The sequence below is a fragment of the Condylura cristata genome, unplaced genomic scaffold, assembly GCF_000260355.1.
Source record: "Condylura cristata isolate star-nosed mole 26May11 unplaced genomic scaffold, ConCri1.0 scaffold00024, whole genome shotgun sequence".
Taxonomy (NCBI): Eukaryota; Metazoa; Chordata; class Mammalia; order Eulipotyphla; family Talpidae; genus Condylura; species Condylura cristata.
The window spans coordinates 32,099,229-32,122,031 of NW_004567125.1; the positions used below are offsets into that span (position 1 = coordinate 32,099,229).

The following is a 22,803-nucleotide window of genomic DNA, read 5'->3' on the forward strand; positions in this document are numbered from 1 at the left end:
CGCCCACTCCCCTGCCACATTCCGAATTACTGGAGAAAGGAATCAGAGGTAAGTGCCTCCCTGCCCAGGGAGGTCCTCACACTGCAGAAACACTCTCAGATACAAAGAAATGATCTTTATAAACTTTAGTTCCTATGCTTTCCCACACACAGATAATGTCTGCTCCTTCAAAATAAGCGATCACTTTTGATATGAAATGCAGCATTCCTCCTTTATCTTTGTCAAGGATGCCTTCCTTTTTTATAGAGGAATTGTGTATCACCTTCTGTGCCCACAAACTACAAAACAGAATTGTTAAGGGGAAGGATGTCCTAAAAGAACTCTGCAGTTTTGTGGACTCCACCCCCTACTCCAGCTTTCTGGACTCCGCCCCCTACTCCAGTGACTGGAAACTACAACTACCGGCAGTATCAAAGAGAACTGTGAAGACCCAAGGGCGGAGCTAAGCAGGCATTCTGGGACTTTGGGGGATAAATAGAGATCGAGTTTTCGACCACTCTAGTGGGGAGAGGCCACTAATTGCACGCTCTTTCTCTTTCTCTCCACAGGGCACCCCCCACTCTCTCACATGGTGTGACTGGGGCTATCAGTTAGTTTGTTACTTGAGCTCCAAGTCAGCAGAGCTGGTAAGATATTCTAGTTACCATGCATCTTTCTTTCTTGCCCTGGGTTGTGCCTTTTTCTTTCCCCTTTTTGTAAATAACCCCATTATTGACCCTTTTGTGTGTGCCTGCAGTACAACTAAATTTTAAACATGCAGGTAAGGCCCCACAGACAGGCAGCACAGCTCACACTGGTTTACCCTGTAACACAATCTATATATTAATGAAACCAAAACCTCTGAAGGGCAAAACAGCCCTCAGAGAAATCTCAGAGCTATCTTTTGAGGTCTATGTCCTTACGTTTGCTCTGAAAAATCTAATAAATTTCTCTTTGAACTTCTTCACAGTGGCAGTTTTTCAGTCAGTGTTACTCAAATAAATAGAAACCCAGGGATAAAGTAAATATGAATGATATTTTTGCCCTGGAGAATTTCTCAAGTCAAGAAAACGTGTAACTGTTATGGTGGCTTTATGAAGGTGGAGAAAATTGAAGCCCTGGATGTTAAATAACCGCAAGAGGAAACCTCAAAAAATTGCACCCCTCAGGGTGGAGTGGGGAATGGGATCACAAATGGGTGAGGGGGAGTGCACTGGACTGTGGTGACGGCACATGGATGAATTGGTGGTGGGAAGCCCACAGGGGTTACAACTGAGATGGAAAAGGCACAAAATGATGTAATAGTAAACTATTATTTTTTTAAATCTTCCTAAGGGAAAAAAAAAATTACACCCTTCACGGTGACAGGAAATTGATAAAGGAGCAAGTGTGAATTCAGCTTGAATTTGATATGCCTTAGTGACACTGGGCACCACAAGCTTTGAGCTTGGTCGAAAATAATCCTCAACCAGCAGGACTCAAGGATTCTTCTTGTAGAAAGCTGCCTTCTTCAAATTCAAATTCTACAAATATTAATCCAAGTATTAAAGTCAACATCCAGGCAAAGATAACCAAATAAATAAGACCGCTGACCCTTATGAGTGAAAACTGGCAAAAATTATAGGGCAATGTAACACCTACAGACATAGTATCAGCCGCACTATAAAGCATGAGTGTATGACTAAGTAAACAAAGTAACACAGTAACCACAGAAACATAGTGAAGGATTCTGAAGTGAGAAAAAATCACATCTATTAGGAGATGGCCGTAATCACTGCCCGGACGGTCAGAGCGCAGTGCACTGTGGGTACTCCCCTACCGCTAGAGCCTCAAACGTGCCCTTTAAGTCAGTTCTTAAGCCAAGTGCCTCCTTTGGCCAAACACTTCCCATCAGTCCCTAATGCCCACCGATAAATGTCATGCTTGAACTCTGGGAAAACCCACAATCACATGGTCATCAAGAGGCTTTCGGCTCAGCGATACCAGCTACTCCAACCCTCTGGATTCTTCCTGGACCCCCAACGCCTACTAACTCTTGGTGAGGCCAGGACAGGGGTACAGCACAGTTTTATTCTTGGGGATCTACAAAAGGCGTATAAATTCAGGGTGGACCCCAGACAAGACAGCCGGGCGTCACTGTGTCAGCGGCTCCAACCACAGCCAGAGCCCTCGCTCAGCGCGCAGGGTCAGCAGCGGTCTCCTGCGCGGCTCCTTCCCATCCGGCAGCACGCGAAAGCGAAGCAGCGTGAGCGCCAGGACCACCTTCATCTCCGTCATGGCGAACGTCTGCCCGATGCAGTTCCTGCGGGCCAGAGTGGGTCTCTGACTACACTTGGAAGCCCCAGTTCCATTGCATTTGGGAACCCAAGCCACGACCCCCATCCTTGACTACAGGGATAAAGGAGGTAACCTGTGGGGGCGAGGCTTTGTGTCTCAACTGAGACCCATCACCGCGGCACACCATCCCCGCCTCAATCACTGGCCTCACCTGGGTCCTGCTGAGAAGGGAATAAAGGCCAGAGGAGACCTTTTCTGAGGTGTCTCTGGGTCAAAGCGGAAGGGGTTATATACCTGAGGGCAAAGAGAGGTGGAATTTCGCAGGACATCCAGATACCGCCCTCAGTTGAGAGTAGATGCAATGGGAGGGCATTGCATGATATCTCTGTCCAGACTCCCCACCCCTCCCCCAACCCCCGCACCATTTCCTAAGGGGTGAGGAGTGACAGCACCTCAGGTTCTGGCCAGACAGATGGGTTGTGATGAATCCCGAAGATGCTGATGGCACAGATATTTCCTAAGAGGGAGGAAGGGGTGGTGAACATGAGGTCCCTGCTGATGGTACCACCCTCTGCCCCCTCATGTGGCACCTTTGGGGATGACCCGGCCATCTGGGAGGACAACATCCTGGGTGCAGCAGCGGAAGATGGCTGTGACCGGGGGGTGCAAGCGCAGACTCTCCTTGATGCACATGGTCAGAAAGGGCAACTGAGTCAGGTCGTCCCTGGGGAAAACACGCATAGTTATCCAGGGAGCAGGTCAGACTCCCCTGGCTTTTCTCCTGTCCCATGAGACCATCTCACTGCCACCCTCTGACTCTCACTCCTCCCCGTTCTGCATCCCACTTTTTCTATGGTGAATCCTCTCAACCTGCCCACCCCTATACCTCTGGCCTATACCCCAGCTCTTATATGGGTAAATAAAAAAAATAAATCTTTTTTATGTGTTTCATTACATATTGATAATTAGCTAAAAATAAAACAAGAAAGATCTCTATAATGGAACCTATGTTTATTTGAAAGAATAGTTTCCATTCCAGATTCTAGGTAGGATGAGCTATAATAAAGAATTAAATTCTTTCTAAATTAATCAATATATCCAATGCAGTCCAAAAAAATATAGTTGATTTTTTTTGAGGGGAGCTTGTTTGTCTTGTTCAATTTGAAATAAAGTTCATCACAATCTAGGTCAATTTTAAATAAAAAGTCAAAGAAGAACCAATATGTCAGATACTAAGATATACTATAAAACTGTATTATTAGAAAAAAAAACTATAGTAATGATTTTAAAAGTAATAGTCTGTTAGTAGGACTGTAAATTAATGGAGTCATTATGCAGAATAGTATGAAAGTTCCCCAAAACTTTAAGAATAGAAATACAATATAATCCAGCTATTCCATTTGTGTATATTTACCTGAAGAAAACAAAAACACTAATTCAAAAATATATCTGCATCCCTGTGTTAGTTCCACCATTATTTACAATAGCCAAAGTACAAAAATAGCCTGTATCCATTGGTGGGTAAACGGATACAGAAGATATGGTGTACTGCTAGGGGAAATGCAAACTGGTACAATCACCTTGGAGAGCTGTGTGGAAGTTTTTCAAACCACTAAAAATGGAGGTACAATATGACCCCGCATTTCCACTCCTCAGTATCTACCAAAAGGACACAAAAATTTTTATTCAAAATGATACCTGCACTCCTATTTTTAATGCAGCACTATTTATTATATACAAGATTTGGAATCAACCCAAATGCCAAAAAGTAGATGAATGGATTAAGAAGATGTGATAGATATATATATAACGGAATATTACTCAGCAATCAAAAAGATAAACTCATGTCATTTGCAGCAACATGGATGGAGCTAGAAGGGACTATGCTCAGCGAAATAAATCAGAAGGAAAAGGAAAAATGGCAGATGGTTTCACTTACAGGAGGAATATATGAGAACCAAATAAGTTATCAGAGAAAAAATAATGATAAAAAAACAAAACAAAATAAACAGACAGCTATAAATCAGAGATACTCTGCAAGGGAGGAAGAGAGGGGGGATCAAAACAAAGGCAGAGAGAAGACCAGGAACTATGGTGATGGTGTATGTGGTGAATTGGCAGTAGTCTATGGGGACTACACCTAAGAAAATAATGCAAACATTGTACAAAAATGAACAACAATGTAAAATATATATAAATAAAAAAATTATTTTTGAAAAGATGTGTATATAAGGAAATATGGTGACAGTTCACAAGTGATGTGGTAGACAGAGACTTATAGGGGCAACAGTATTGGGCTTGCCCAATACTGTACAAAAATGAAAAACAATGTAAGGAAATAAAAAAGTTAATAAGAAAAAAGTTGTGATGCATATAAAAACAATAAGGCTTTACTATTCAACCATTTAAAAAGGATGAAATTATGGGGCTTCCCTGGTGGTGTAAGGGTTAAAGTTTCTGCTAACAAGCTATTAGCAAGCACTGAGGCATAAGTTTGATACCTATCCAGGGAGGTGACCCACGTGGCACAGCAGACCTCTCCTGTCTCCCCCCACTGCTCCCCTAAGCAGCGTAATTCAGTAGGTCTCTCTGTTCTGCTCCCCACTCCACTTCTAGTGAATCCTGTCACCTCCCAGCCCCTCTCCTCTGCATAAATAAAAGTAAATCTTTTTAAAAAAAAAAAAAAGATGAAATATTGCCATTGGCAACAAGAGTAGAATTTTAGGGTATTGTGCTTAATGAAGTAAGTCAGATTGAATTAAATCAAATACCATTTAATTTCACTCATTTAGAAGATAAAACAAGCAAACAAAGCAAAATAAAAACAAATTCATGGATACAGAGAACAGGTTGTCAATAAGAAAGGAAGGTGATTTGGTGATAGGTAATAAGTAAAGGGATCAAGGTATGACAAAGAATGAAACCTAAACTTTTGCCGGTGATCAAATGGAATGTATATAGATGTTATATTATAATGCTGTAAGGTTTTTTTTTTTTTAAGATTTATTTATTTATTCATACAGAAATGGGGTACAGGCCAGAGATGCGGAGAGTGAGAGGATTCACCAGAGACAGAGCAGAGAGCAGAACAGGCAGATCAACGAAGTACACTGCTGAGGGGAGCAGCAGGCGGGTCAGGAGAGGTCTGCCGTGCCATGTGGGTTACCTCCCGGACAGGCAGGGATCGAACTCATGCTGAAGTAGCTTAAGCTTCTTATTGCAGTGCTTCAACCAGCTCTGCCACCAGGGAGGCCCCTAAGGCGTTGTTTTATATATATAACACCTGAAAGTTATGTCATGCTATAAAACAGTATTAAATCAACTAAAGTATATCTTTTTGAAGGCTACCTTAAGTATGTTTTTTAAAATCCACAGCCTTGTTATTTGGGAAAAATTAGAAAACGCCTGTTTAATATAATAAACTTGTTTTGCTCACTATCTCCACCTAGTGGTAGGTTCTTGAATAAGAATGGAATCCTGAGATCCACTTGATACCGTGCCAGTGACCACTTTGATTTAGGAAACTATTTTTCTCAAGAATGGATTTTTTTTTAACATACATTATATGATAAAGGGAAATTTTTCCTTTATTAGTATGCTGAGTACCCTTTCCTTTGAAGTAATTCTAAGTTTTAAAATGTTAATTGTATATTTTGTTAATAATAAAGTGCATCATTGATTAAAATCTAAGTTTTGGCCCTCTCTGGTGGTGCAGTGGGTTAAAGCACAGCACTGAGAAGCTAAAGCCACTTCAGTATGAGTTCCAGCCCTGCCCTAGAGATGATCCACATGGCACAGCAGACCTCTCCTGTCTCACCTGCTGCTCCCCTCAGCAGTGTACTTGGTCACTTTGCCTATTCTGCTCCCTACTCTATCTCTGGTTAATCCTCTCACCGCCCTCCTCTGGCCTGTACCCCAGTTCTGTATGCATAAATAAATAAATATTTTTTTTTTAGAATCTGTTTCACTGTCTGTCACATTAAAACATTTCAAGTGACAAAAGTTGTACTATTGCAAGAACAAGAAAACACACACATTAAATGGAATAGAAAGGTCCAAGAGAGTCCTTTAAACAGATGGATGTGTAGAATCTCATAAAAGAAGCTCTACAAACCCTCTTTGGTAGAAAGTTCAGACAACTGACAATGTGAAAACAAAAAGAACTAAATCCTCACCTATGCTACATAGAATGATGTCTCCTCTTACATGTGAAAAGTAAAGCCAGATAATTGGATGACCTCCTTGAGACACAGGAGTAGGAAAAAAATTCTTAAAATCCCATAAGCTCAAAGGAGAAGCCAAAAAAAATTTATATGTATGCACAAAATTAAGAATTTCTGTTTAGTAAAAGGTACCATGCAGCAAATAAACATTCAACTGAGACACAGAAGAAATTTGCAATAAATATATAGATCTAGAAAAATAGCTCAAATATATAAGGAATTTCTTCAAATCAGTGATATATGACAGGTGACACAAGAGAAAAATAGGTAGAGGAAATTATCTAGGAATTCACAGATGTTCATGGCAATTTAAAACAAGAAAAGATGCTCTAAGTCATTGATTATAAAAGAAATGGAAATTATATTGCAATGGGATTGTAGTTCACATCTATTTAAGGCAATAATTAAAGGTGGGTGATGTTAATAAGGACCTTGTATACTGCTGAGAGTATGGGCAGGGTCATCACTCCAGAGGGCATCTATAAGGTCAAGGAAGGCTTTGTGTGTTTTATGGCCCAGTAAGCTGAATCACAGGTATATATCCAGCGACTTTCAGACAAGTAGGTTAAGAGAAATACACAATGCAATGATGGCATGGGACCAGAGAGGAAGTATTACAGGATAGTTCAAAGCAACAAATTAGTGTACAGAACTATGGACATCTAACCAAGTCAGATGGCTACATTTCTGAAAAAGATATGAACCACACTGAGATATGTGATAAACCAACATAGCTAAGAATTTTTAAATCTGTCCTCTGAAGACATCAAATTACACAAATAAAAGTTTCAGGCTTTCCCATAATAATCAAAACTGCATAGTACTAGAACAAGAACAGACATACAGACCAGTGGATTTAAATAGAAAACCCAGATATAAACCCACAGGTTTATGGGCAGCTAATTTTTGACAAAGGAGCAAAGAAGATACAATGGAACAGAGAAAGTTTGTTCAGCAAATGGTGCTGGGAAAACTGGGAAGCTACATGCAAAAAAATGAAACTAGATCACTACCTCACACCATACACAAAAATCAACTAGAAGTGGATTAAAGACCTAGACATAAGAACAGAAAACATAAAACACCTGGAAGCAAAGATGGGCCAAACACTACACGACATACACTTCAGCCACATCTTTAAAGATAGAGCCCCCAGGCCCTCCCTGGTGGTGCAGCAGGTTAAAGCACAGCACTAAGAAGCTAAAGCCACTTCCCCATGAGTCTGATTCCTGCCTGCCCTGGAGGAGACCACATGGCGTGGCAGACCTCTCCTGACCCGCCCACTGCTCCCCTCAGCAGTGTACTTCGTTGATCTGCCTGTTCTGCTCCCAGCTCTGTCTCTGGTGAATCCTCTCACCCTCCGCATCTCTGGCCTGTACCCCAGTTCTGTATGAATAAATAAATAAATCTTTAAAAAAAAAAAAAGGTAGAGCACCCAATGCAACGATAGTGAAGGCAAGGATAACTTGTGGGACTACACAAGTTAAAGAGCTTCTGTACAGCAAAAGAGACATTATAAAAAAGAAACAGACATCCCACTGATTGGGAAAAATTTTCCTCACATAAAACTAGTGATAAAGGATTGATCACAAAGATATATGGAGAACTGATGAAACTAAACAAAAATAAACAACCCCATCAAAAAATGGGCAGAAGAGCTAAAAAGACACTTCTCCAAAGAGGAAATGCATATGGCCAACAAGTATATGAAAAAATGTTCAGCATCACTTGTGATAAAGGAAATGCAAATTAAAACCACAATGAGCTACCACCTCACCCCAGTGAGAATGGCACATCTTAAAACAACTAGCAAAAACAAATGTTGGCAAGGATGTGGAGAAAAAGGAACTCTCCTGCACTGCTGGTGGGAATGTAGATTGATCCAGCTCCTGTAGCTGCTTAACATGGAGCTTCCATACGACCCAGCAATCCCACTCCCAGGTATCTACCCAAAAGACAAAAGCACTGATTCAAAAAGATACCTGCACCCCCATATTTATTGCTGCTTTATTTACAATTGGAAAGACGTGGAAGCAGCCCAAATGCCCAAAAGTAGATGACTGGATTAAAAAGATGTAGTACATATACACAATGGAATATTACTCAGCAACCCAAAAAAATAATAAACACATGTCTTTTGCAGCAACTTGGATGGAGCAGGAAAAGATCATGCTTAGTGAGATAAGCCAGAAAGAGAAAGAAAAATACTGGATGGTTTCACTCATAGCAGGAGTATAATGAACCAGGCAAGAAAATAATAATAATAATGAACAGCTATATACCAGAGACATTTTATTGGGATGGAGCGGGGAATGGGATCAAAAACAATGGGGGGAGGGAAGTGCGCTGGACTATGGTGATAGCACATGGGTGACTTGGTGATGGAAAACCCACGGGGATTACAACTGAGATGGGAAAAAATGTACAAAATGATGTAAAAATAAACTATTATATTATTTTTTTAAGTTTCAGGCACAATTGAGATGGAAAAAAATGTACAAAATGATGTAAAAATAAACTGTTATAATAAAAAGAAAAAAGTTTCAGGCTTTCTAAGCATACCAAAAGCAAAGGCGAAATAAATAAATGAGAACAGCAAACTACAAAACTGCACAATAAAGGAAACCATCAACAAAACAAAAAGGGAACCTACAAAATGGGGGGGGGGAACATTTGCAAATCATGTATCTAAAAGGGGTTAAGTATCAACATATTTGACAAACCCATGGTCGGTATCACTCTTGGTGGTGAAAAACTGAAAGACTTTCCACTTATGATCTGGTACAGGACAAAAATGTCCACTCTCTCCACTCTCTTCACGTAGTAGTAGAAGTCCTAGCTAGAGGAATTAGGAAAGGAAAGTAATACCAGGAGACCAAACTGGGGAAGAAGTAAAGCTATCATTATTTGCAGATGACAATATACAGAGAGAACCCCAAAGACTCCACAAAAAATCTAATTGTAACAACACCCAGTTCAGCAAAGCGGCAGGATACAGAATCAACCATTTGCCTTCCTATATACAAATAAACTAAAGGAAGAAGAAAATGAGAATGTTATCCCATACCAAAAATAAATTAAATCCCTGGGACGAAACCTAACAAAGGAGGTGAGGGACCTATAAAAGGAAAACTGTAAAGCATTGTTAAAAGAAATAGAAGATAGAGAGAAATGGAAAGCTATTCCCTACTCACAGATGGAAAGAATTAGCCTTGTCAAAATAGCCATCTTATTCAAAGCAATTCATAGATTCAATGCAACCCCAATAAAAATTCCAGTGCATCTTTGAAAGAAGTAGAACAAAGATTGCTGAAATTTATATGGGGGGAAAAATGCCAACTAATCAAAACTCTCCTGACTAGAAAAGGAGGAAATGGAGGTATCACACTTCCAGATTTCATTCTAAACTCTAGACCATGGAAAAGAATTGAAGCCCTGAAATAAACCCACATATTTATGAAGAACTAAGCTACAAGAAAGGAACAAAGTATACACACTGGAACAAGGAAAACCTCTTCAATATCCAGTGCTGACAAATTTGAATTGCCACATAAGAATGAAACCAGAAAAAAAAAATGAATGAAACCAGACCATTATCTCAGAGCATACATGAAAATCAAGTCAAAATGAGTAAGAGGCATAGATGTAAGACCTGAAATTATAAAAGAAGAAAATATAGGCAAAACACTCCATGACATAAACTTCAGAAACATCTTTGTGGATTCACCTATAGCAAAAGAGACAGTGACCCAGACAAAGAGACACCCTGAATATGAGAAAAGTTTTGCACACTATACATCTGATAAGGGATTAATATCAAAGATCTACAAGGAGCTTATACAATTAAAGGGGAAAAAAAGCAACCCAATCAAAAATAGGCAAAAGTGCTAGATAGGTACTTCTCCAAAGAATATATAGAGATAGCCAACAGACATATGAAAAAGTATTTACATCATTTATCATCAGGGAAATGCAAATGAAAATCCTAATACTGGTAAGAAATGAACACCTCACACTGGTAAGAAGCAAATGCTGGCAAGGATGTGGAAAAAAAGAAACCTTCTTACCCTGATGGTGGGAATGTAGATTGATCCAGCTCCTGTAGAAAGAAGTGTGGAAATTCCTCAAAAGACAAAAATGAATCTACCATATGATTCAGCAATTTCACACCTTGGTATTTATCCAAAGAGCACAAAAAAGAAACACAAATTCAAAAGGAAAGCTGCACTTTTATGTTTATAACAGCAGTACTTAGAATAGCCAACATGTGGAAACATCCTAAATGCTCCAAGACAGATGAGTGGATCAAGAAGTTGTGGTACATATACACAATGGATACTACTCATCAATCAAAAAAGATAAAACGCATGCCACTTGCAGCAACATGGATGAAAGTGCAAGGGATTATTCTAAATGAAGTGAACCAGAAAGACAAAGATAAATACCACATGTCTTCATTTGTATGTGGAATCTAAAGAAACCCAAATAAAGGATGAGCTAAAAAACAAACTGTAAGACTAATACTCGAAAGCAGACAATAGACCTGAGACAATCAGGAGGAGAGGGGAAGAGTAGAAAACAGGGCTGGGGAAGAACACAGTGGACGACTGTGGAGGACTAAGGATGTTATGGAGGGAGGGAAGGGTTTGCTGTTCAGGGGCAAGGACCATAGTCAGCTGACAGCCCAGCAATACAATCTTATGATATAGCCATAGCACTGAACCAGGCCTTTTTTCCCAGGCGACTCCCAGCCAATGACTGAACACAGTCAGCAGTACAGCTCAGTCACTTCTGTCCAACATGAGAGTCCCGTGAAGCAGCATCTCTGTCCACTTTGTCCCATATTGCTTTCCAAAGAACTAAACGGATACCTTTGGAAACTCTTAACATGGTTTCCAAAGCATTCCAACAGGGGCCTCCATTACCAGTTCCAGCCTCATTAGGAGTCCCTCTGGTTCTCCCCATTGTAAATTTCACAAGGATCTACTCACCTAGACATACCAAGCTCACTCCTAAAGGCTTCCCTCCTCATCTTTGTACAGTCAGTCCTGTTGCACAGTCAGTCCTAGAGCTGTCTGCAACTCACATCCCTGTGGTGAACTTGCACACACTATTTCACTACCCAATCTTGCCTCCTTTTCTCTCTACCCAGCCTCACCCATACAAAATCCTAATGTGACTGGATGCTGAGATGGTAAAGCATAGGCAGTATGTGAATGCATTTACTCAACAAAGAAATGAATTACTTTACTCCCAAAGATCTCTGTGAATCCTCGGGATAGACTAGCAGGTGGAAAATAAAGAAAGGAGCAAAACTTAGGGAGAGTGCAGATTTTTGAAAGAAAAAAAAATGCAACATGGGGGGGAAAAAAGCAGGGGAGAAAAGTTCATTTACTAAACAGTATTGGGTAACACCTGTTCTACAGACATTACATGCAGGCCAACAGGGAGAAGATTCTCCTCACCCAATTTCAGAAAAATGAATTGATTTTATTAAAGTCACATAGAAAGTTAGTGGGTCAATAAAGGTGGACATGCAGGTCTTCTTTTTCAAAAGAAGGGACCTTTGCCCTGCTATCCAAGCATGGTGCCAGACCCCAGCCCTGGGCTCTGTTCCTGTTCCCACTGAGCAGTAATGACAGCACCCATGGAAAGGCTCTCCCTGCCCCGCTGGGAAGCCAGGGAGGGGCTGGGAGCTCCCTGAGCCTACACTCACCACTCAATCTCCTCAGTCTCATGGTCCTTCAGGAGCTCTTGCACCTCCTGCCGGCAGCGCTCCTGGTATTCTGGGTGCTTCGCGAGGTTGTACAGGACCCAGGAAAGGCCACTGGCTGTGGTGTCATGGCCTGAGGAGCAGCCAGGCAGGTTTGAGTCTCAGGTGGCTTCAGCATCTCCCTTACATTAAGTCCCTTGGGGAGGGTGGGGCATGATGGGATGGCCCATGGTCCACCCGTTACATCCCTGACCCCTGCACAGTCCCACAATGGTGCCCTCACCCTCAAACATGAAGGTATCAGCCTCTGCTCGTATGTCTTCATCTGACAATTCATTCCCATCTTCACCCTGTAGAAAATACAAGACCTCAAATCACACCAGTTCCCAGGTGGAGTCTAACCTGAAACAGTCCCTGAAGTTCTATTATCCAAGAAGAACTTTTCCTTCTCATATCCAGAGTCATACCACAGATCTCCCTAGCTTCCTGCCTCCTGTTTGCTCTCTCTTCTACGTTGTCATTACTAAAGCATGTCTCTGACCTGTCCTTCCCTTCCTTGGGCACCTTCTATGGCTCCCAGTACTCTCTCTACAGAAACCAAGTTCTCAGATCTGTTATTTGCAGTCAAGATTCCATGTATCTGTGGAACTCAGATCCCACCTTAGCCAACAGGAGCACATCAATGAAATCCAAAGTCTTGGTCTTAGCTTTGACTTTGAGGAAGTCATCAATACCCTGATGAATGAGGGTGCGGCGCCGCTCCTGAATGACAGCATCTGTGAAGTCGCGCACCAGGTTACATGCCCTGCGGAAGCGCTTCCCATTAGGAGTGAGGTAGTAGAGGAAGTCCATGTGCAGGAAGATTCGCTCAGACCGCTTTAACACAAGGGTATTGAGCTCCAAGATAGCAGCAATATATTTACTGGGCTTCCTGCAGGGTCAATGGGGAGAAAAATAGCTCCTTACCAGACAAAACCTGGGAGGACCTCCCTGTCAGAAATCCAGGACCACATCCCATCCAGCAAAGGGTGACTCTAAGCTGGCTTCTCTCTCTGTCTCCCATCTCTGGGAGCTGCTTTATTTCCCATTCCTTGTCTGAGTTCTTGAACATCATGCTCATCTGCTCTCTCTCCCATGTAAAGTCACTCCAGTTTCTCCCAGACCTGCCCGATTTTCTTCACCAAGCTCAAGTCTCCTCCTCTCCATGGCCTCTTTGCCCATTGTGTCTATGTGACAGACTTGTCTAATGATAAGTCCAGACTCGGCTTTGACTACCACTCACATCTGTTTCATGGCTCCCTGGAAGCCTCAGGATAGTTTGTAGCTCTCTGGTTTCTGAACGTTCTTAGATATAGCCCCTGCCCACTCCTCTAATTTTCCATTTATTTGCAAGATGTCTCCTCACTGCTTCCCAGGCTTAGCTCATCCTAGCCTCCTGGTCATTGTCAGACCTTTCTAAACCTGAAAGAACTGGTTTTCTCTTTTTTCCTTCCTGGTCTTCAAGCTCCAGCTCTGGCCAAACTCCTCCAGGAAGCCCCTTCTGATTGTCCTAGTGGGTCCTTCCTTCCCCATCTATTCCCTTGAAGCTGTAGCTCATGTTCCCAGGCCCTGGGCAAGGACTCACTCTTGACAGTTGCTGTCAAAGCTGAAGACACATTTCTGTAGACTGTCCAAGGTCATGAGGCTGATGTGTTCAAACATGTCCAGGCGGGCACTGCCATCTGAGGCCAGTTTCTTCCATTTGGCCTGGACAGAGAAGGAAGCAGAAATGGATCAGGGGCCTTCATTCCATAAAACCTTCTCCAACTCTAATAAAAAGGATGGGACAGCCCCAGACCCAGCCTTCTCTTCCTCTTGTCCAAGCTCCCATCCCCAGGTAAGATGGGTTACTATTAAAACCTAAAATCCTCCCCACACCTTCTGAGAATAAGGAAATGAAGGTTCAAAGTCCAATTCTAATTCTTATTTTCTTGTCCCTTGGTCAACTCATTGCTCTCTTCTCAGCGCCACCCTTCAAATCTTCCATAAGATGACCTGCTTTGGAGTTAGACAACCCAGTCAGAAATCCTGCTGTAACTCAGAGCTCATATGATCTAGAATGAGCTTCCTAACCCCTCTGGATTCCATTTCATCTTCTTTAATGTAGTATTATTAAACACACACAAATTCATATATATAAATATAATCTCTATCATATAACATATATATAGCTTATATAATAAGGTTGTGAAAATTAAATTAGGTAACGTGTACATATGTGCTTACTGTAAGTGTTACATAACTATCATCCCCTTCTTTGTCATTATCATAGCAGTAGGCATCTACAAAAATGTCCCCATTTCTTAGTCTCTCCCTATATTCTCATCTTTTGCAATGAGACTTTGCAGCTCTTCCATTAAGTGGAAGTATTACAGGGCACCCCAGTGTGAACTGGGCTGCCTGTCTGGGGGTCCTCACCTGCAGCCCTAAAGTTTAGTTGTACTGCAGGCACACAAAAATGGGTTAATAATGGGTTTATTTACAAATGGGGAAAGGAAAAAGAGCAACCCAGAGAAAGAGTGGGAGATACAAGTTAACTAGAATATCAGCTAACTTGGAGCTAACTTGGAGCTCAGCTAACTTGGAGCTCTGGTAACAAACTAACTGCTAGCCCCCAGTCACGCTGTCCCAAGAGCTGTTGCCCAAGCGAGAGAGCAGGCCATTGGAAAAATGGCTCCTTATTTACCCCCACAAAGTCCCAGAATGCCGGCTTAGCTCCAATCTTGGGTCCTCACAGTTCTTTCCCTGGTTCTGCTGGGAGTTGTAGTTTTCAATCACTGGAGTAGGGGGTAGAGTCCAGAAAGCTGGAGTAGAGTTCCTTTAAGACATCCTTCCCCTTAACAGAAATTCTTTTTCCACCTCTTGACTGTGAGTTGCAAGTGAGATTTGCTTTAAGTCAACAAATGGTAGAAACATGGTATATTGCTTTTGAAACCAGGTTTCAAAGGCTACTACATGTCTTTGCTCACTCTCTTGGAAGCCTGTTTCCACAGTGAAATTCAAATTAGACTATTGCTAGAGGATGCATGACAAATGCAGGACTTCTCTTGGCCCATCAGGGCCATCGTAGACCAAAATCATCAGTACTCTGAGCCCCAAACCTGTGGCTAGCTAGAACCTGGACCAGCAGAGTAGGCTACCAAACGCACAGTGGATGACTCTAGATAAGACGAGAAGAACAACTCAACAGACTCATCCCACGAGTAATAACAAACTAATTCTTTCAAATACATGACTTAAGTTGATATGTTATGCCCAAAGAGCTGTGCAGTCATCATACTGCCTTTGTTTTAAGGGCTTCAGCAAGGCTATCATGTGCCAGAAACTACAATTACATCATCTGAACTACCATTTAAAGTGAGATTACTATCCCTGCTTTACAAACAAGGAAACTGAGGCTTTGCAGAAGAAAATCAGTGGCCTCAAAGCCATCCAGCAGAGCCTGAATTCCAGACCACACATGTCTAAGAAGACTGCCCCTTTTCCAAGGGACTATCAGGACTCTGGTTTCTTAGAACTTACATGCATGATGTCTGCGCTTTTGTTGAAAATCTTCATGTAGGCCTTCAAGATTTCAAAGTGGAAGGCAGGTGTCAGCAGGCGGCGGTGGTGACTCCACTTGTCACCTGCACTTAGCAGGAGCCCATCCCCTAGTAAAGGCATAAACAGGTAGTGGGCAAGGGCAGTGCCCTCCCCTGTCCTCCCTCTGCAATATCTTCTCTATCCCCATTCACTTATGGTTACTTACCCAGCCAGGGCTTCAGGAGGTTGTAGAAAAACATATTCTTGGGTATGATGTTGGCTGACATGAGAGACAAACCATTAGGATTGAGAGAGAGAGATGGGGGAGGGTTGTTAGGGAGAGGGTAGGAGGCTTCCAGCCAGTGGTGTGCAATGCCTTTCTAAGCCCAGCATGGCTGGAATGGGGCGAAGGGCAAAGGAAGCAGGGAGGAGTAGGGGACATGTGAGCCAGACCAGGCTGCAGCATGGAGTGGAGAAAAAGTAGAACCCACACATTCCTATGTGCTTTGCCATACCCCAACAGGCAAAGAAAGCATGCTGTGTGATGGCTTTACATTCATGTTGGTAAAGAGGAAGCACAGAGACACAACTCCCAAGGAAAAGTGAGCTTGTTTCTCACAGTCTCAGGAAAAGTTGCAGGATTGTTTGAATTGATCTGAGCTGGGGTGCAGAACCAATTCTTCATCTTTCTATTTATCCATCCACCATCAATCCTTCCATCTCCCTCTCTCTCGCTCTACCTCCCTATCAATCAAAAGACACAGATCAAGTGAGTGAGAAGACATGAGGAAGCCATAGGTAGACGCTACTATTTGATTGCTGAGCCTTCAGGTCATATGGTCAGCATAACATATCAACTTATGTCATGTATTTGAAAGAATTAGTTTGTTATTACTCGTGGGATGAATCTGTTGAGTTGTTCTTCTCATCTTATCTAGAATCATCCACTGTGTGTTTGGTAGCCTGCTCTGCTGGTCCAGGTTCTACCTAGCCACAGGTTTGGGGCTCAGAGTACTGATGATTTTGGTCTACGATGGCCCTGATGGGACAAGAGAAGCTCCTACATGTACCAACATGTTCTAGACATGCAAACACAGCCCAGCATCTATCAAATGTCTTTCAGGGATTTAGGATGCCATGCCTATCCAACAGATTAACATCTCCTGGAGCATCCTGACATGGTTCCAACAGGCATGACATAACCAGATGTGACACAACATTTTCTGACACGAGCCCAAGAAAATCTGACACCAGCTCAGTATGTCTCACAGGTCATGAGCAGGACTTAAATACGATTCCATTAATGTCACTGAGGTAGACCTGGTACAGCCCAAATTTTCTCCATGTCTTCCTCCACCCTGTCCTGGACATGAAGTGCTTAGTCTCAGGAACTCCTCTATCCTTAGAGAGGTCACAGGATGCTCCCCTCCTCAGATGCTAAGTTCCACTCATCAGGAAGAGGTGCCACTACTACCTCCAGCCACTAGACCAGCCCTTTGGGCCAATCAAGTGACACAGATGACCAACCTGGGGCCCAGTTGGATCTTCCAAGATAATACTTAGCCATCTCCCCACCACAAACTTCCAGTGTAGGAGCCCTCCAAGAACAATCAGACCTACAAGGGATGGCTCATCAAGTCACTACATCTCCCTCAGTTTCCTGACCCAGGAAATGCCCACCTCACAAGCACGCTGGTGGATGGACACCTGTGGTATCTGCTAGTCTAAAACTTAGCCCCTTCTCTTGAACCAGTAGCCCTCACCTCCTCTACTCTCAATCCAAACAGAGGGTGGCCACTCACCCTATCCTCTGCTCCAGAGCTGACCATATGACCTGAAGGCTCAGCAATCAAATAGTAGTGTCTACCTATGGCTTCCTCATGTCTTCTCACTCACTCCATCTGTGTCTTTTGATTGATAGGGAGGTAGAGCGAGAGAGAGGGAAATGGAAGGATAGATGGTAGATGGATAAATAGAAAGATGAAGAATTGGTTCTGCACCCCAGCTCAGATCAATTCAAACAATCCTGCAACTTTTCCTGAGACTGTGAGAAACAAGCTCACTTTTCCTTGGGGGTTGTGTCTCTGTGCTTCCTCTTTACCAACATGAATGTAAAGCCATCACACAGGAACACAAAACTAGGAAATGAAGACAGCTTCCTAATGGCATTGTTTAAAGACCTGAATCCAGCTGTGCCTGAAGACAGCCTTCCCTGAATTTTTTAGCCAGTGGATTCCTTTCTTCACGTAGTTGTCACAGTGTTAAGTTTCCACCACCCAAAACTGAAAGAGCCTGGGTCACCAGAGAGAGACAGCAAGCTGTTCAGAGCCATCTAGCAGGTTCATGGCAGAGTCATGGTCTGTCCATGCTGCCCATTCCCCACTCAGCCTGGTCTGTCCAGGGATGGAAGGGGTCAGGAGAAGGGCAGGGGAGAGGCCGAGGGCAGGAATTTCTGGGAGAGGTACCTGGGGCCAGCAGCAAGGGGGCAACGAACTTAGGATGGACGAGTCGCAGGATGGGGTAGAAGGGCCCCATCCACCAAAGGTGTACATCACGGAAGGACTGACCCAAATCCTCCACCAGCCGCAAACCCTCCTCATTGCTTTGTGCCTGCAGATGGGCAGGACTGAAGTCAGGCCTGACATGGGGGCGGCCCACTGTACCCCCTACCCACCACACCCTACTTATTCCCTTATCCCCTTATCCCCATTCTGCCTGGATTATTGGTCTAAATCTCTCTGCGGCTCACAAAATCAGCTTCTCTTCTCTCAATTGGTTCATTTGTCCTTTTTTGTGTCTATCTACCTATGTGTCTCTCCCTGTTCCCTCACTCTTCATCTCTCTGTTTAGATAGAGATAGATAAACAGATAAGCAGATATAAAGACAGACATACATACCCATGCCCACATACACATACATTCATATAGATAGATAGATGTAGATATAGATATAGATATAGATATAGATATAGAAATATGCATTAGGCCTATAAGTAGGGCAGGGCTGTCGCTCATGAGAAAGAACCAGGCCAGGCCATCCTTGCATCCAGATTCTTTGTAGATGGACAGAATCTGCTACTTCCAGCTCCTTCCCTCTCTAGCTGGGAAGGTATTGGCAGTCTCTCCATGTCACTGTGGTGTAGCCCAGGACACAGGGAGAAAAGATGCTGTCTGTATAGGGGGAGGCTGGCCTTGACTCAGGAAGACTTTTCTCAGCTCAGGGTGGCCATAGAGAGAAGTTCCCACCAGGGAGGGTATGCAAGCAACAGGGTAGCCCTGAGGCGTGGTCCCACATCCTCTCATGTGCTGACGGGTCCACACAGCTTCCAGTTCCTCTTGGTAGATGGTCTGTAAGAGCCCCTTCAGGCAGCCAGTCTCCAGGCATAATGTATCCTGTCTTCCTCTCTGTCGTGTATCTACCTCTATCTATCTATCAGCTATCTATCTCTCACAGAGCTTCCCAACCTATGGACATGCCCATTGATTGTGCTATTTACAAATAAAATGTCTGAAACTGTGCCTCCAGAAGGGGAAGGAGGATGCATCCCCTCCTGTTGAGGCGTCCTCTCCCTTGGGATGTTCACCCCAAGCTGGTAAGTACCCCCAAGTACTTCAGGCAAGTGGGCATAGGTCATTTTCACCTTTGAAAATTGATACCTGCTCCCCAAGGACACTGAGGCAAGGATTTAAACACTTGATGAGACTGATCCAGGAAGGGAGAATGACTCAGTCAAAGTTACACAGCAACAGAAAAATGGAAAAGCAAAAGACTGAATAGGACCAACTCCCTTGGGAGGAAGACAGACCTGCAGTAACTTTGTAATATTTCCACTGTCTCCACAGGTCACGGAAACATTCCAAACTGAGAACTTGAATAAAATTTTCACAATTAACTCAGGACAAGCCGTTCTGTGTAACTGGAATGAGGGAGGGGTGGGAAAGAACTGACTATCATTCCTTTGTCCTTGGATGATCATGGGAGGGTGGTAATGGCACGTTCACCAGGCCTGGTATCTACATCATTGAATACTTATGAAGTTCCTTCTATGTGTCAGCTCTTGGACTAGGCCTTGTAGATATTTTGTCTGCCCCCCCCCCACACACACACACACACAAAGCTACCATCTGGTGGGAAAGATGAATGATAAAGAATTTGACAATTCACTATCTAAGCACAAGCAAGGCCTTAGGCATAACCTGAGGTGGGAGGACATGAAGGAACTGACCAGGTTTTCCAAAAGGGCCATGAGGAAAAGCCCAGTTGGCAGGCTTTAGCCCATTTCGGACAGTGGGGAGCTAAGTGCAATCCTCCCAAGGAAGCAGGATGGAAAGGAAGATAGATGTTGGCTCAGATGTTGGGACTGGTTTTCCTAGGATCTAAAGTAAGAGGTGTGAGAAAAGAAGCCAAAAGGATTGGGGGTGGGGTGGAACAATGCAACACTTGGATCAATGACTGTTAGGGCAGGTACAGATGATGAAAAGTTCCGAGATGTGACTGTGGCAGCAGTAATCTGACAGAGGACCTCTGGGGATGAGGCAAGGATGGCAAGCCCGAGTCCCGCACCTCAGAAGCCTGGCCATGAGGTCAGAGCCCAGTGAGTGTTCCTGAAAGGACGTGTGTTCAACTTTTATCCAAGTAGAGCAATGGTGTCCATTGGTTATCTTAGGGGTGGGAGACAAGATAAAAAAAGAACAGCTCCTGAGGAAGGAGAGGAGAGTGAGCAACTGCCCACGCCTCCCCTCTGGCCCAGGCGGGCTCCATGGGGGAAAGTCACAGAGAACTGATGGAAATGGAGATCCAGACAGGAGCAGTCACTAGCCCTGGACCAACAGAGAAGGGTCAGGTGGGAAGTGAACCCTGGATTACAGTACCCCGAGGAGGCCTCAAGTTCAGGGGTGGAGACAGTGAGTACACCAGGGGACCCCACTCTGGGCAGCCCACCCTGAGAGCTCCTTGAAGGTATACAGATATGGGAAGACAGGCAGGCTGAGGGTGAGGGAAGGTAAGAACACGAAAGGAGTTGGAGTACAAAGTAGACAGAGACAGCCAGAGCAGTGTACCTGGTAGGAGTCAGGAAAGGGCACCCTTCGACCTCCCTCAATTCCCTGCTGTCCTAGACCCAGCCAAACTCTCCCCTCCCGCTTCCTGTGCCCATCCCCAGTCCCTCAGGAAGTCCACCCACCCTGACACCCTGACCTGTCCTGCCACCACACTCACCAGGCCCAGGTGACCGAAGAACCAGTTCCTCCTGGGGGGCTGTGGGAAACACCGCAGGCGGCAGCAGTTGTCATAGAAGGCATAGATCCGGGCCAGCACTCGGGCTAGGAGCCAGGAGCCCCCCAACAGCAGCAGGAGCTGCCATGGGGAGGCCGACAGCCACCTGAACCCCAGCCAGCACAGGCTCAGCTGCGGCATCCTGTGGGGCGTACGGGGCAGAGGGTGAGCACCTGAGGGCTGGACAGGCCTTGCAACGGTGAGCTCAGAGGCAGAGATGGGGTAGGTCCCAAAGTAATGAGGACGAGGGCCAACGGGCTGAGGAACAGGGACAAGGGGGTAGGGAGAGGGCAAACAGGGATGGGAGCTGGAGAACCAGAGAGGACCTAGGGCTCCAAGGAGAGAGAACAAGAACAGTGAAACTGCCAAGCTGAATCAGTGGAAGGTCGCCAGGCACAGTTACAAGGAAGCGGCCACCCCTGGGGCCACCCTGCCTTGGTAGTGTCCCTCCCGACAGTGGACATCAGTGCCAGCCCCACCAGCTCTAACCTGGCTCCTTCTGCTGTAGCAGCAGCACTTTCAGTCTCACACAGCCCCTCTTCCCTCCTCCTGGGCTGCCTTTGTCTCTTGCCCAACCTCTGAATGGGGAGGCGGACTTGCCTTGGTCAGCCAATCCCCACAGACCAGCCAGGCTGCTTCCTCCCCCACCTGGCAGCCTCCCCAGACTTCAAGGTAGAGCCAACTGGCCTCAGAGAGGAAGCAGCTCAGCCACTTAGTGTGGGCACTGAACCAGGAGTCACAGCGCTGGGGGGCACAAGGTGACTTGGGGCCCCAGAGTTTACAGCCACGCCAAGGGCAGGGTGCAACAGGCAAAAAATAAGAACTTGATCAGGTGCCAGATGAGTAGGAACAAGCCAAGCCTTGTCCCATAACATCTCTAAGCTCCTCTCCTGTGTGGGCCAGGAGCATGTACACAGCATTTCCTGGCAGAGTAGGAAGCTCAGAGTCGGAAGCCTCTGGCCTGTGGGGTGTGCAGTTTGATAGGGTTGCAAGCCCCATTTCCAAGCAGCCCAGGGGAGCCAAGAAGCCAGCCTGGCTGGAATCACCCAGATTACCAGATTCTGGAAACAAAGACCCTGCCAGGACACAGATGCAAAGAAGTAAGACTTCAAGGGGTCATAAGAGAGTCCGATCCAAGCAGGGGAGTCTGCACTGGGAGGCCCTGAGCACAATCTCGTTCTGTCTGGCAGTCTCATTCTGACTATGGGCGGTGACAGGCCTCTCTGCGCATTCTTCCCAGGTGGCTAACGGTAATGAGACAGATAAGTGCCCAGTAGGTTTTCACTGGCCAGAGACCCCTGACCAAATTCTGTAGCAGAAGAAGACATCTGCTGACCAAAGAGAAAAAAAACAACAGCTGGAAATGAAACAACAGACTTCAGCAGTGCTTGACACAGCAGGAAGCTAGAGGCCCACCTAGAAAGAATATATAAGGTAACCTAAAATACTATCTCATGGGTATCTCACTCGAGACCCTCCTCCCCTAATAAATTCCTAACTTCTTGACATCACTCTGAATTTCTATCATTCTTTACTGTCCACTGCCACAGCAGGTCACTTCATTTTTCCCAAAGGTCAAGCTTCTAAGGACCCATTTGCACAGGTTTGGGAACTTCCCATTTTGATGGGATGCTGCCTCAGCAGGGAGTATTTTGTCCAGACTCTGTTCTGAACTTCGCTGTGAAGTGACCTAAGCCCCTGTGAGATCTTCAAAAGCCAAGCTCCAAGATGAGGTTGATTTTGAAGGAAGGAGCTGCCAACTGAGAGGATCTGGA

The 22,803-nt window shown here is 44.5% G+C and overlaps 1 protein-coding gene across 3 annotated transcripts; it reads right to left on the reverse strand.

Moving 5' to 3' along the window:
- Positions 1–1,681: 1,681 nt before the first annotated feature.
- Positions 1,682–21,572, reverse strand: LOC101624042 (docosahexaenoic acid omega-hydroxylase CYP4F3-like). 3 transcript variants are annotated; one of them, XM_004688208.2, is made up of 13 exons: positions 21,518–21,572; positions 20,972–21,170; positions 18,219–18,363; positions 15,980–16,033; positions 15,754–15,881; positions 13,817–13,938; positions 12,853–13,123; positions 12,476–12,542; positions 12,196–12,325; positions 2,847–2,980; positions 2,709–2,773; positions 2,468–2,550; positions 1,682–2,281 (listed from the first exon to the last, which is right to left on the reverse strand). In XM_004688208.2, the coding sequence occupies exons 2-13, from the start codon at positions 21,167–21,169 to the stop codon at positions 2,113–2,115; spliced, it is 1,566 nt and encodes a 521-aa protein (XP_004688265.1). In that variant the 5' UTR covers position 21,170; positions 21,518–21,572; the 3' UTR covers positions 1,682–2,112. The 3 variants fall into 3 exon arrangements, 2 of the variants coding, with proteins under 2 accessions (XP_004688265.1, XP_012584517.1); XM_012729063.1 differs by having other exon boundaries at positions 2,165–2,281; positions 2,468–2,477; XR_001145755.1 differs by having other exon boundaries at positions 2,230–2,281; positions 2,390–2,477.
- Between the last annotated feature and the right edge of the window lie 1,231 nt (positions 21,573–22,803).

Coding starts and splice junctions, on each gene's coding strand:
- LOC101624042 (XM_004688208.2), bottom strand. CDS start 21,169: ATGCCGCAGCTGAGCCTGTGCTGGCTGGGGTTCAGGTGGCTGTCGGCC. Junction 13,124..13,816: donor TTTGACAGCAACTGTCAAGA/GTGAGTCCTTGC, acceptor TTGACCCTGCAG/GAAGCCCAGTAAATATATTG. Junction 2,282..2,467: donor CCCTTCTCAGCAGGACCCAG/GTGAGGCCAGTG, acceptor TCTGGCCCGCAG/GAACTGCATCGGGCAGACGT.